The sequence below is a fragment of the Anthonomus grandis genome, chromosome 4 (assembly GCF_022605725.1).
Source record: "Anthonomus grandis grandis chromosome 4, icAntGran1.3, whole genome shotgun sequence".
Lineage (NCBI taxonomy): Eukaryota > Metazoa > Arthropoda > Insecta > Coleoptera > Curculionidae > Anthonomus > Anthonomus grandis.
The window spans coordinates 8,397,466-8,411,827 of NC_065549.1; the positions used below are offsets into that span (position 1 = coordinate 8,397,466).

General features: G+C 30.2%; 1 protein-coding gene across 1 annotated transcript in view; it reads left to right on the top strand.

Moving 5' to 3' along the window:
- The first annotated feature begins 4,952 nt into the window (after window positions 1-4,952).
- LOC126735300 (BDNF/NT-3 growth factors receptor-like) overlaps window positions 4,953-14,362 on the top strand; it is a 34,460-nt gene continuing 25,050 nt past the window's right edge. The window contains exon 1 of the mRNA XM_050439246.1: window positions 4,953-5,337. Coding sequence (XP_050295203.1) covers window positions 5,286-5,337 — 52 coding nt within the window. The 5' untranslated portion in view covers window positions 4,953-5,285. The remainder of the gene's footprint in view (window positions 5,338-14,362) is intronic.

Consider the following 14,362-nt stretch of genomic DNA (forward strand, 5'->3'; position numbering starts at 1 on the left):
ACTCCTTCCTCAGAAAAAAAGGATTAATAACTTACCTTATTTAATAGGTTTTTTTGTAGGTTAAAATAAAATTTGTTTTATTTTAAGTATTTTATATTTAAACAAAAACAAAGAAATAAAATATAATGAACGAAAACTTTAATACTGTAATGGAAATAGAAACAAACAAAAATGAAAACTAAAAAATAGAAATAATGTAACAAAACTAAATTAGGCAACATTGCTATTTTCCTAAGTGGCGAATAAAAACTTTAATACCGTATCGAAAAAAGGAACGAAAATGAGAAATAAAAAATAGAAATAAATAATTGACAAAACTAAATTAGGCAATAATGCTATTTTCCCAGGTAGCGAACAAAAACTATTATTTTATAAAATTTACGAAAATAGAAACAAAAACGAGAACTAAGAACTAAAAATAATCTAACAAAACTAAATTAACAATATTGGTCCTTTCTTGACTTACGAACAAAAACTTCAGTACAGTCAGTACACACACACAATACAATTCAACAAACAAATCTTTGAACTGATGTTAATAGAACTCATAATAAGGACAAAGGACTCTAAGATGCTTCTTACAAATGAAAAATAAAGTTGCCTTATACAGTAAGGGCCTTTGAAGTCCCTATTATTTCGCACAATAAAACCATACATCTTAAAAGCTCTATCTGCTACTTCTTTTATATGGGATTAAATGTCAATTTAGCATCAAATATTTCTCCCACAGTTTAATCTGTGACTTACTCAAAAGGGCAGCTCTGTGGCTATCGCTACAGAAAAGAATAGCTGTTGATTTAGCAGAGTTAATTTTTAAATAGAGCATTTGAATTTCCTCCAGTAATTTGTTAAGATCAGTATTAATTTTTTGATTGGCTTGAGCAACATCAGTGTGTTTAAACGAAAAATAAATTTGAGTGTCATCAGCGTAGTTACGGTTACAATATTTTATTATTTTTGTAATCTGTGATGTATAAAGTGTATAGAGCAATGGACCAAAAATACTACCAATGCTAATAATCATATCCAGGGCGTTCAAAATTTTGCCATTTAATGTTTGTTTCCGGTCAGACAGATAAGAACATAATAAAGAAACGGCCGACTGGCAAAAGCCTAAATAATGTAGTAATGCTAAAAGAATTTTGTGATTTACCAAATCAAAAGCCTTGGAAAAATCTAAAAGAACCAACACGGTGGCTAGGTTATTATCCAGAGCGTACAAAATATCGTCAATTACTTGAGTTAGTGCAGTAGTAAAACCAGACTGCTATTCTGGTATCAAATTTAAGTAATTCAAAATATGTTGTTCCATAACTTTTGAAAGAACAGGAAAAATACTTACAGAACGAAGATTATTAAATTCAGTGGGGTTTTTTATTTTAGGCAAAGGAAAGACGTTAGCCTGCTTCTATAATTTAGAAAAATATTTTTTTTTCAGGCAAACATTGATAATGTGGGTAAGCGGGTTAATTATCGTGGGACAACAGAGCAAAACAATAGTTATATTCAAATTATTCACATCAAATGCTTTGCTTTTAATATTTTGTAGAACTTTAGCAACCACGTCCTGAGTAATCAAATTAAATTCAAATTCATAAGGAGAAATTCTGTGTTGTTGCAAAAAAAATTGACAAATTCATCATCAGTTTTATTATTCCCATTATTTATGCTGGTAAAAAAGCAATTAAGTTTTTCGACGTCTTGTGAGTGCAGACGGAGCTGAGCATTCGATTTTTTAAAAAGATCAATTTTTTTAATTCACACCAAAGTTCTTTATTATTACAATTTGCAAATTTAAAATTTAAATATGACTCTTTTTCAGCCCTTATTGCACTCGTAGTAGGGTAGGCGTGCCTAAGAGTACGCACTTAATATTCTTTTCTACATAAAACACAATAAAGAAAAATAAATAAAAAAAATAAAGTGAGCAACCAAACATATATTCTATTAGCCAACAAAAAAACATAGTTTGAAGAAAATTATTTCTACATTAAAAATAACACAACCCTTTTTTTTTTAAAAAAATGCGTACTCTTAGCACCACATATGCCAAAGAGTACGCAAAGGTTGGGCTAAGAGTACGCAACATCACAATGTTTAAAAAATGTTTAATTGCATAGGTCGCAATGGAATTGCTGTAGTTCTCTTCACATCCAGGACAGACAGCATCTTCTTGATTGCTTTTGATGCTGATGCTCAAAGCTTTCGAAGGCATTTTTTTTTCTTCTGCTTAGTGCTGTCAGTAAGTTTCCTTTTAATGCCCCTCGTCTTATTTTGGGAGGTGGATTCTTGCAGTGAGTCTTTATAAGAAGCAGATGATAATATTTCCAACCTAAAAAATGTGAAAATATCTTTATTAAATACTAAAAGTAAGAGAGCTTTTATTATTATTGTTGTTGCTGTTATAATTACCTTTTGGAGCGAACACTTCTAATTTGCTCGTGTTTTGCCTTTGGTAGAGGTATGATCATTTTTGGAGTGACCCCAGATGCCATCCCAGGTACGACAAGATCACATTTTTTAGGGGAAGAAAACAGTTTAGACTTTACATTTTCGATAACTTCGCTGCCTCGAATAGATTCTGAATTTGGCATCGGGTTATTTAAACAACTGCTATCAGTATTCTTGATTGGTGTTTTGAGACTAGCATCGTGTATTTCTGTCAGAGTAACAGGCTCTTTACGTATCCTATCTATCAAAACTGATATAGGCAAATTATCGGAGGCGAAGTCGTGGTTGTTTAACACTTGAACATTATCTTAATTTGTCGCCTATCGTTTGTTGGTTCAATGTGTAAGGCTCGATCAGTTACCTCTGAAGGTGCAAAATCCTCCTCTGTAAACACATCTGGGTTATAAGGATACAATCCTGTAGCACTAAATGCCTTTTCACAAATCTGAATTGTTGCAACCTTGGCATGAATAGTCTAGACATTTGTTTCAGATTCACTGGTCTACCAGGGTTTTGAATCATCCATTTGTAGCTTGCATTCGAGAATGCAGTTTTCAATGGACCAAAAAAGCATTTATCGAGGGGCTGCATTTTATGGCTCCCATGGGGCGACAACGATAGAAGAACTATACAGTTATTCCGACAAAAATCAACTGCTTCAAGGGTACAATGAGATGTGTGGTTGTCAAGAGTCAAAACAACAGGATCATCCTCTGATGATTTTACGTAGTCTTGAAAATGTCTAAGCACCTTATAAAAAGCTCTTGAAACTATTTTCTTGCCCCTGGGGGCAAAAACTTTGGGCATTCTGTTAGGGACCGTCGACATCCCGGTTTCATCCATATTAAAAATGCGGTGAGCTAGTGCTTTTGTTTTTTCATAGCATTGTCTTAAATTTTCAAAAAATCTGTTGCACTGAATCTTATTGCCAATTGCTCTAGCCAAACTTACTTTTTCGGGAGCTCTAAGAGACAGCAAATTTCGTTTAGCAAAATCTTTAACCCAGTGATTACCCGCCATTTTTTTCTCTGGATTAAATCTGTGCCTTATTTGGTTTAGCTCGGCGTACTGGAATGTAAGCGACTTCAAGTCTTTCATGCGCAATCCATAGAATCGGTTATCCAGATCTTTAATATGATTCGCCAATTCTTTTTCCTGATCGAGAGTAAAAACTGAATTAAAACGCCCCAAAGGTTGTGGAATAGTCCCTAATCTCAATCGTTTCCGTAAAGAGCACTCGTTAACACCCAAGGCAGCAGCAACTGAACGCTTGCTTTCCCCCCGGTCTATTCTAAGCCGCGCCTCGTCTAGCAATTCTTGTGTAAATTTTAGCGTACAATTTGTTTTCCTCTTATATTTTCCCATTATCACCTTATTATCCTGAAATGTATATCCAGAAATTAATTAAAGGTGCCTATCGTTACTAAGCAATTAAAATAAATAACTGTGGCAAAGAGTACGCACTTAAATTTTATTTAGATAAGACAACTTTTATTTAAACCTAAAACATTAATGTTAAAATCGCCAAGTAAAAAGACAGAATTATGCACATAAAAATCGACTAAAATGGTGTCTAAATGAGAGTAAAATAAGTTTAAATCGCCTTTGGGTGGGCGATATAAGTTGCCAATAAGGATTTTTTTGCCACTTACTTTAATTTCAATCCAAACATGCTCAAGAAATGCAATGGATTACTGAAGCAAAACACGTTAATCAAAAGCACTTTTACAATATACTGCAACCCCACCTCCTTGGCCCAACCAATCTTGGCGTATAATGTACAAAAGAAAGTTTGCTATCAAACACTATTCCAAGATCTCTAAGACTGTTTACATGAAGTACAGTGACTTTTATTTTTTTATTGAAAATGTCATAGCATTACGCTTATTAACCTATAAAAATAGTCTATTGTTGATAAACTATCCAGCAAATTTATCAACCGCTGCCTGAAAACTATGGCATCCATCCATGTGCTCTACACATATAAAAATCTTTGCATCCTCTGTATATAAAAGCATACTACCATTAACCACATAATTAATAATAAATATATTAAACAGCAACAAACTAAGAATTATAGATCCTTGGCAACAAACGTTGACCACCAAATTTGATCAGCATATAAGATATGATTCTAGAAATACTATTAGCTTGTCTGAGGGAAGAATTAATCTTTTCAAGTAAAACACCATGATTCAAACGATTGAACCTTTTAGAAAAATCTGTATATACTGTATCCAATTGACCATGTACTAACCCATTTCATCCAAAATTCCACGAAAACTTTACTCTACCCAGTATTTTAATCCCAACTTGGATAAACAAACCCTCTAATACCTGAAAACTCATTACGTTATCAACCCCATTAATTACCTAAATAATTTTCGAGACGCCCATTAAGTTCGATAAAGAGAAAATTCAAAAAGATCTTTTATCTCAATCCCGTGTCTTCATCATCGTGATCATCATCCAATAGTTCAGTTTTGATCTATGTAAGTCTGACGCGCGTCTCATTCGACTTTCGACGTTCGCTCGTTAAAAGTATAAATCCGAGCCGCGCTCTATAATCTTTGTTTTTATATTTTGCGCCCGTTCTTAAGTCCGATAAACAAAGACTCTACTATCGTAAACATTCTTAACGATGTTAAAAATCACCCGCCGATAACGTTCGTACGCAAAAAGGGTTATTGTTGTTAAAGCGGTTTCCATGAAAAACCGAATCGATGCCAAAATTTCTGGATTGTTTGAACTGCTCTCGAATTATTATGGATACGGTGTGAAAAGTGCGGGGTTTTGAGGTTTTTTTTTTTTTAATTAATTGCGGATATCGAAAAATGGTAACGGCCAGTGTGAGGAAACGGGCTGTGGATAGCACGGGAGTTCAAGGTGAGTAGAAGGAACGGGATCAGAAATTAAAATCAAATTTTAAAGTCATCCAAATAAGTTCTGCCTGCAAGGTGTAGATTTTTTTTTGCAAACATAAAACATAAATGTTCATAAAATAATAAATAATTTAAAAAATCATAGTAATTGATGAAAATATATAAAAATTGGTACACTTTCAAACTTGGTGTGTGAATAAAAGAATATAAAATTCACCATATACAGGGTGTCCCGAAATTACATCGCAATATTTTACCAGCTGCATCTTTGTCTAAAAATAAGACCAAAACTTCATATACAGGAATCTTGAAATATGATTATATTTTTTATTACGTTTTATAATTTTTTATTGAAGATGGTTTTTTTATTAATATTTTTGAAACGCCTGGTCGTTATTTTTCGAATGTATTATCGTATACTACTGTTATTGTTACTAACTGATTTTATAACAATTTCTGCTAAAACTTATACATGGTCGATTATAGTTTAGTGGTCAGCAAAGAAAAAAATATCGTAACTTTTTTTCTGGTTACATTTTAATTCCAAACAAACTGCCATTTCGCGTTCAGGAAACATATTTGTTCCATCTCAGTTGATTCCGATTTTTAGACTAGCTAGGGCTAAAAATCCCTATAATGTAATTCCAATGAATTATTCCGATTTCATAGATTTTAAAGGCTTATCAAAAGATTTAAGAGTTTTAAGCATACGCCAAGATGATGACAGAAACCCCATTAACTATACAGAAATCTTAGAAATTAAAGTTGAAAAGGAAAGTCCAGATAATATTTTTTTTAAAGTGTCTCACTGTGATAAACATTATTCATTTTTCCTCGGAGAACTTAACAATGAACGACCAAAGATAACATGTCTAAAATATCAGGACCTAAAAATATTTTTTTTTTTTTTAAGGCCAGGTCAGGATTTCCACTTTTCATTTCTTTGAAGTACTAAGTTAATTTGAAACTTAATAAATGTTTAATTTTTTGAATCAAAGTTTGATTACCATGGGTTGTTGTTATTTTGCTAAGGGCGTAACTTTTTTAAAACAATTCGATTACAGCACACAAAAAGGCGTATCTCAATCTTTTTTTGATTTTTGGAAAAACTGGAAAACTCATCTAAAATTTCATAATAGCAAATTGTTCTAATCATAGATGCCCACATGAGCACACAATTTAAGCCGCAAATTCCAAACCGTTTTCTCACAGCGAGAGTTTCTCTTGAGCCAACATCTTAAAATGCTTTTCCTGTAAAATACAAATATTTCAGATACGCCCCTATGTGTGCAAGGCGACGATTTATTGAACCAACCTGACGGATCTTAGGAGATGAAACATTTCCACTCAAGCCATATTTAACGATTAACTGTTGCCCAAAAAGTGTTCATTTGTAGGCACTGTATGGCCAGACGTATAGTAGAAAATGCGTTTGGAATCATTTCAGCCCGTTTTCGGGTATTCAGATTCCCAATATCACTTGCTCCTCACACAGTAGTAAAATTAAAGAAAGCTGCATGTGTTTTGCAAAACTGGATATGAAAAGTGGGAAATTATACAAAAGTTACAGCAGATTTTAAGGATCATGAAACAGGAGGAGAAATTCCTGGAAATTGGCGCAGTGCAAAGTCAAATTATTTGATTTAAGTGCAACATTGCAGCGTAACTATTTGCCTGAAGCTCGGCAAAAAAGAAAAGCTAACTATTTTATAGAGACGGGGGCAGTCGATTGGCAGTACAGAATTGTAGAATAGAGAAAAGAGTCCAAAATACATCATATTTTTTCTCTCGCTATTTATATAGAAGTAAAGGAAAAATAAAAGGCTGCGTAAAACCATACAAGTTTTGGTTTGTATACATTACAGGCTCCCGTTCCACTTCCCATAGACTTCTTTATTTTAGCCACTTCCTTATTATATGTACATCTTATGCTCCTAATTTTCTGCTTTGATTTTCTTAATGTAGAAAGTCCTGATAAAGGCAGCAAAATTTCCTCAGCATGATCCCTCTTTGGTCTGTTTTTAAAATCGGGAAAGCTTTTTTTCCATAAACACGGTAACCTTTCATATTCGTCCAAAAAATTGATTCTGTCAAATTGCCTACAGCTTATTCTAACTTTCTTTGCAATTTTTACAATTATTTTTAATATTTATCGTAAAAATCACGTGTCATGTGCAATTTTTAACCAAACAACAATTTATCATGAAAGTTACACCGCACTATCTAGGCAAGCGAGACAGTACGAAAGTAATATCGCGACAGCATGATAGCTACTACCGGGTTATGTACATGGTGATAGTTCGCGGTAGTTCATGTGACAGTCAGTATCACGATAGCAACTATCGCGAAAACTATCACCGTGAAAACGAGGCTTAATACTGCATCAAAGAACGGATCAAATGCTGGGTACACAATCTTTATAGATAATCCAATAAATAAGTTTTTTTTAAATATATTTTTTGTCAATATTTGTTAATCTTAATTTTTCCTAAAATACTATATATTTGTGTTTTTTTGTGGCTTATTCAGATATTCTGTTATAAGTGGGGTGGTTACGTAGAAGAGCAATTAAATCGAACTTCGCCCCCCATTTCTTATTTGTTTCCTATGTAAAAATTGTTTATTAATTAGCTACTGTTTTTTATATAAAAACTTAGACTTATTATTCCATTAAAGATAGTATTTATTTACATAATCTATATCTATGTATTTAACTTCTTAGTATAAAGAACTCACTCTTTTTAAGTTGGCAGCAAAAAATGCAGTCATTATATTATACACTCATTTTATTTAAAGACCAATTAACTATGTGACATTTTATATGGAAATTATCCTATAATTATATGCATTTTATGCAGGATATGAAGGGTTATAACTTTTAAGATGACCTTACAATATAATTTTAGGAATAAATTCCGATAACGTTATTTCTGTGTAAAAGATAACATCCTCATATAACTAATATTCTGATAATTGTTGATTTCTTTTAACATCGATTTTCTCTGTTTACTTCCCATATTAAAAGGAGCCCGTTAAACTTTAATAAGCTAAAAAACTAGTTACACGGTTTCATTTGTTTTTAAGTTATGGCCTCGTTACGAAAGTTTCTATAGCATCGTTGTAATAAATGTGCCTAATTTTCATTTGTTTTCTGGTTATTATGTACGTCTTAACTGAATTATAAATATTTTTAGTATATATTATATTGGTCAATGGCGGTATTAGTTGTTTTTCAGTAAAGACACTTAGGTTTCATTACCAGAACAATTAACTAAAAATATCGGTAGAATGCATCATAAAAGAGATTTTTTGAAATATCCTAAAAATTCCCCTTAAAAGGAGAATTTGAGACAACTGAGTTAAAAAAATATATTTAAAACCTAATTCGATAATTAAAAAAAATTTATTTGCAGAAAAGCACGTCAATCCTTTACGTTTCATACAATGTCAGAGCGACTTTGCAGTTGGCGTGGGATGGCCATTTTCTGAAAATAGACTAAATGGACAGTGATCGTTTCCATATTTTTCAATTTTTCCTTAATTAAATACCCGATCTATAAATCGACTTAAATAAGTTACTTTTTTGCCACATTTTCTATGCTAATGCTCACATTATATGCTGATCAGATGCATATTTGGGCGTTGCCAGTATGTCACTAAAAACTAAATTGTCATGCATGCAATAAACATTCAATTGTAAAAATATTCGAATTTTCATAAGAGCTTTATGGGATTCGCTGGTTTATTTGTGCTTTTAAAGTTTTGTCATATTTGTGAAACTAGGGTTACTCTGAAGCCTTTAGTTTTTGACCCAAAAGTCCTTGGAAATCAAAGCTACTCAATACAAATTTAAATTATCGAATTAAATTTAGGATCTACTTATACCTTTTTAAAAATTTCAAATTCCCATTAACGTTATTTAAAAGTTCTTAATTCGAAGACCTAATAATTCCAATGAGGTAACATTAGTTCTTTAATGACGGGCTATTTAAGTTATTGTTCTAAATAAGGTTTTTCGTAATGAAAAACCTTCTTAAATAGTTGATTATCTAAGTGTTTTATGAACTAAAACAAACGGAAAACTAAGAGAAATTAACCCCAATAGATGCAATCTTAGAGGTATAGGAATAGTATATTTTAATGAAGTACAGGCCCACTATCACAAATAAAATTAAAGACAGCTTGCGGGAGAATGATCTAAATAACTAGGTGTATTTGGTTTTTAACTTTGTTCAGTTAGAATAATATATTCAATTACACAATATTAGGCCACAATGAAGTGAAAGTTCTTGAACAAATCACACTAGGAACATAGGAACCATTAGGAAATTTAGAAATCTACTATATTTCCTAATAGTGACTTAATATTCTTTACCTCACTACGAACTTAAGGCTACTCAACAAAATTTTCATTAAAAATTAGAACAATATAGAAGCTATAACCTTAGTAGACAGGTCACATGATATTCCTTGCAGCCTTGAATCTTTAATTAAATGAAGTTGAAGGCTCTTTGACAAATTCTAATCTTACAGCTCTAATAAAGTTATTCACTTTATTCCATAAGTTTTTCTTGCTTCTTTATGCAGTTTTTTGCTCTAGCAACCAGAAAACGTTAAGGTTCAAATTAAAAAATAAATTAAATAATGAAAAATTTTACTATAAAATTAATTTTTAATCTATTCATGGGAAAGTTGTATTTATCTAATAAAAAAATTGAGAAAACCTTATAAGTAGGCAATATAGTCATTTTATGGGCTACTCTCGGTAAACTTAAGCCGATCTTCTTATTTACGACATTCCTATCATACGGTGTTTCGATCTTGGACCACCCTGTACATATTTTTTTAAATTTCATGTCTATTTTATGCCATAAGGAAGCCGACGCATTGAAATGACCTACTTCATCAATATTGTGATTGTATAATGTGTATAAGATAACAAAAATTATATTCCGATAATTTATATGAATTGCCATATGTTTCTCATTCCAATAAAAAAAAGTTGATGATGGGGTCTAAAGGGAGAAACATAGTATAGTCAAAAAACATGAAAAATGTGCTTTTCTTTTGATATTTTGGTTTTAAGAAAATATGATTGCTATGTATTTTTGTCAAATTTGCCGATTTATCCAAAAATGCATAAGAAATCTGACTGGAGTAAAATGACTTACTTGATAAGTATTCTTATTATACACAACTTGACATAAATTCACTAAATCAAAGTTGTTTCTTTTTTTCGGAAATATGCTCGGATACGTCGATTAGTATTTTAGTATTTCATTTTAATGTGAATGTAATGAATGTAATTACAGAGTTTCTCAAATGTGAATTATGACGTTATCGTTTATTTTCTTAAATGGCAACCCTACTTTCTTAATGACTAATATTAAAGTGTTTAAGAAGTTACATTTGCGTGTCAAATTTCAATTTTTTACTCCATGTCTTTTTAATTATATTCAATAGACATTATTTAATTCTTTTAAATGAAGAGGATCTTTTAAAAGTAAAAGTGGCAGTTGGTGCAGGTTGCTGGGCAAATTATAATAATCTTTCTTTATTAAGCAAAATCTGCTACATAAAAATAAAATACATAGTATGGCATTTAATATAATATTAAAAACTTATAAACTAAAATTAAAAACCAAAAAATAAGGATAATATTACAATAATGGTACTGGTTTATAAGGGTACGAGTATTGTTGGCAAATAAATAGATTTAAGATTATGCATTCACATATGATTGGAAATATAAAAAAAGGTAAGAAAAACATGTTTTGATATAAAATTTTAAAATATAAAATGAGTTAAAATTTAATAAAATCAGAACACAAACACACAATAAAATTAAGGTAAAATAAATAATAAATTAAACTTAAAATGACATAAAGTAATTTAAACCTATAAAATAAAACGTATAATGATATAACACAGAATATACAATTCATAACACAGAATAAAGATAAAAAAGACAAATACTAAATCTCTAGAACAAATATTCTCAAGAGCCTTTTACACACGTTAAAGCTATCACAGGATTTAGGACTAGCCGGTAACCTATTGAATTCTATGAAGCCCCTAATATTCTAACATTAATAATTTTTAAATCTCTAAATTTTATAATTTTTATAATTTATTTTTTTTGAACATTAAAAAAAAGTACTACAACCGTACCTCTTTATGATAAGGTTAATCTTGCTGGTAATTTCAACATTGACTTTTCAAGTCATTCCACACATCTAACACATTTTTTAAGGCTTCTTCATACATTTATCCTAACATGTGAATAAGTCGACTTGATTTTTTACGGATAATATTACTTATAATCTGCTAGATTTAATAATTACAAATAATGAATTTTGTATTAGAAAATTGCCTCTCTACCTATTTCTGATATAATTTCAGATCATTGTTTGGTATATTCTACTTTCAATAGGTCATTACATAAAGATAAAATGGTCTTACTCAACAAGAACAAGATGCTTCTCAGTTACCAAGGAAAATGTTTTATCACGCAAATAGCATAATATTAAAATAGATATTTTTATAACAATACTTATAATATCAAAAATCTAATTAATAAATATATAGGATAGCAGTTCAAAAATCTACCGGCTAGGCTATAAACTCTATGGATCGACAGTTAATTACTTATTAAATTAGGGGATAAAGCTCATAAAAGATATTTAAAGTATAAAAGGGAAAATTGTATGAATTAGAGCTGTAATTTAATAAATTTTACTAAACATGCAATTCTCGCTTACTTTAAAAGTTCATCAAAAATTCAGAATAACGATTTTGGAATACTATAAAAAAATTAAATATTGCACATAGCACTAATTTTAATGACTCTAATATACCTACTTAATAACTCTTATACTCATTGTAATAATTTACCTGTATCAGTTCAAGTGACATCATTAATTTTTATCAGAATGATACTAACTCTAACGTTAATAATAATAAGTTTAGTTTTAGATTAATGGATGGATCAACTCTAGTAAAACTAATGAGTTTAATCAATACCAACTCTGCTGAAGAAGATAAACTTTCTACAAGAGATTTAATCTTATGTTTACCGTTTTGTAAAAAACCGCTTTTAAATATCAGTAATAAGTGTATTCTAGAGAATACATTTCCTGATTTGTGGAAAAAAACTATAATCAAAGAAGCTTTCAATGGAAAGCCTATATTAGTATTTTACCGGTTGTTTCCAAGGTTTTGAAAAGACATTTATAATCAGATAATAGAATTTTATGATTCTCATAATATCATTCCAAGTTATAAGCTTGGTTTACATAAAGAGTTTAGTACAACTACTTGTCTTGTAGATATTGAATGAAGATAAGATACTGTCTAACGACTTGCCTTTGTCTTCTAGACTTTAATGAAGCATTTGATACACTTAGTCCTAAGATATTGCTTGCAAAAGTGCACTATTTTGGTTTTTCAAATAATTCACTAAATTTATTAAAGTCTTATCGTTTTAATGGATTCCATTGTATTCTAATTAAAAGTCAACTGTCAATTTTAAAATCAAACCATGTACATACCTTTAAATACTGGAGTGCCACAAGGCTCTATTCTAGGACCTTTATTATTTTCCTTGTATGTGAATGAGATGGAAACAAAATTTACTTAATTTAAAAAAAAAATTCGAAAAAGTTAAAAATATATAAAAAAAAAAGTGACAAAACTGAGTGGAATAAAATGACCTACTTGATCAATATTCCTATTACATAACGTTTTTATGATAACAAAAATGATATTCCAATAAATTATATAAAATAAACGGACGCCACCCGTTTAACAGTCAAACGCATTCCAATAAGACAATAGGATAAACAAGTTCTGTACTTAAAATTCAATTGTTTAAAATTATAAATAGGTTATTCTATACGAGAGAGTTGTACCTGGGCGCGCGCGTTTTAAACGCAATCTGCGGCCAGCTGTTAGAAAAACAACTTAGATCCGATGTCAGACGATTTATTTTCAGAAATAACATCCATTGAAGGGTTCCTTACACAAAACGAGACCACCTTGTGAGGAAATAAAACTTTTCGAAAAGTAACACCCTGGTGCAATGTGCATTAGAAACAACAACTTTTCGAGTACTTAACAGGCGTTTCCTTTACGGGTTAAGTGCACCCAAAGTATATGAATTTATTGCATTTTATATAATAATTTTATGTAATGTCCCAAGGAAGAAAGAGATGATTGTTTGAACGAGTGGTCATCGCGAAATTAACATGATAAACGTTTATAAATGGGGCGCTCTGTTTCTTTGCGAGCAAATGTTCAGAATTTTGATTCGGTCTAGTGGTACCGAAACCAGTGTCGTACTTAAGTAAGAAAATTGCAAAAATAAATAAAAGTCTACTCTTAGACTGGTTAAAAATAGATTTATCTAGAAAACGGTGAATATAGTACCATTTAGCCCATAATCCCTCCATCATAAACTTTTTTGTCTCTTGTAAAATTTTGATTTTTTGAATGTTTTTAATAATTTGCCTTTGTATTGGAATTTGTTTAGCATTTTTCAATTACAACTTAAGAATTGTAGTAATTACAAATTTCACTAAAGATTAATTTTAAAATTAGCAAAAATTTTTTCAGATTTTTTTTTTAATTATAATAAAAAAATAAATTATTTATTATTTTTCAAAAAATTACAGATTACTGATGCACTTAAAAAATATTTTTTTCTTTTAATGAAATAAAAAAATGCAAAATGCTTAAAAAATATTTTTTTCTGAATTAAAGAAACAAATTTTAAATATTCCAAATATATATATATATATATATTTGTTAATATCAATTGAAGGTACTGTTTAACCCTAATCTAAACTTTTACAGTCATTCTATTTATATTATAAGAAAATTCTCAATGGCCTTTAAGAATTTATGTCATTTTATTAAAAATTGTACTAGTTTAAGTATATTTAAAAAAATCATTTAAAGAGAGAGTATGAAAAAAAAGGTATTTTAAAATACAGCTCTTTTTATGTATAACTCTAAGCTAAAGCAACCTA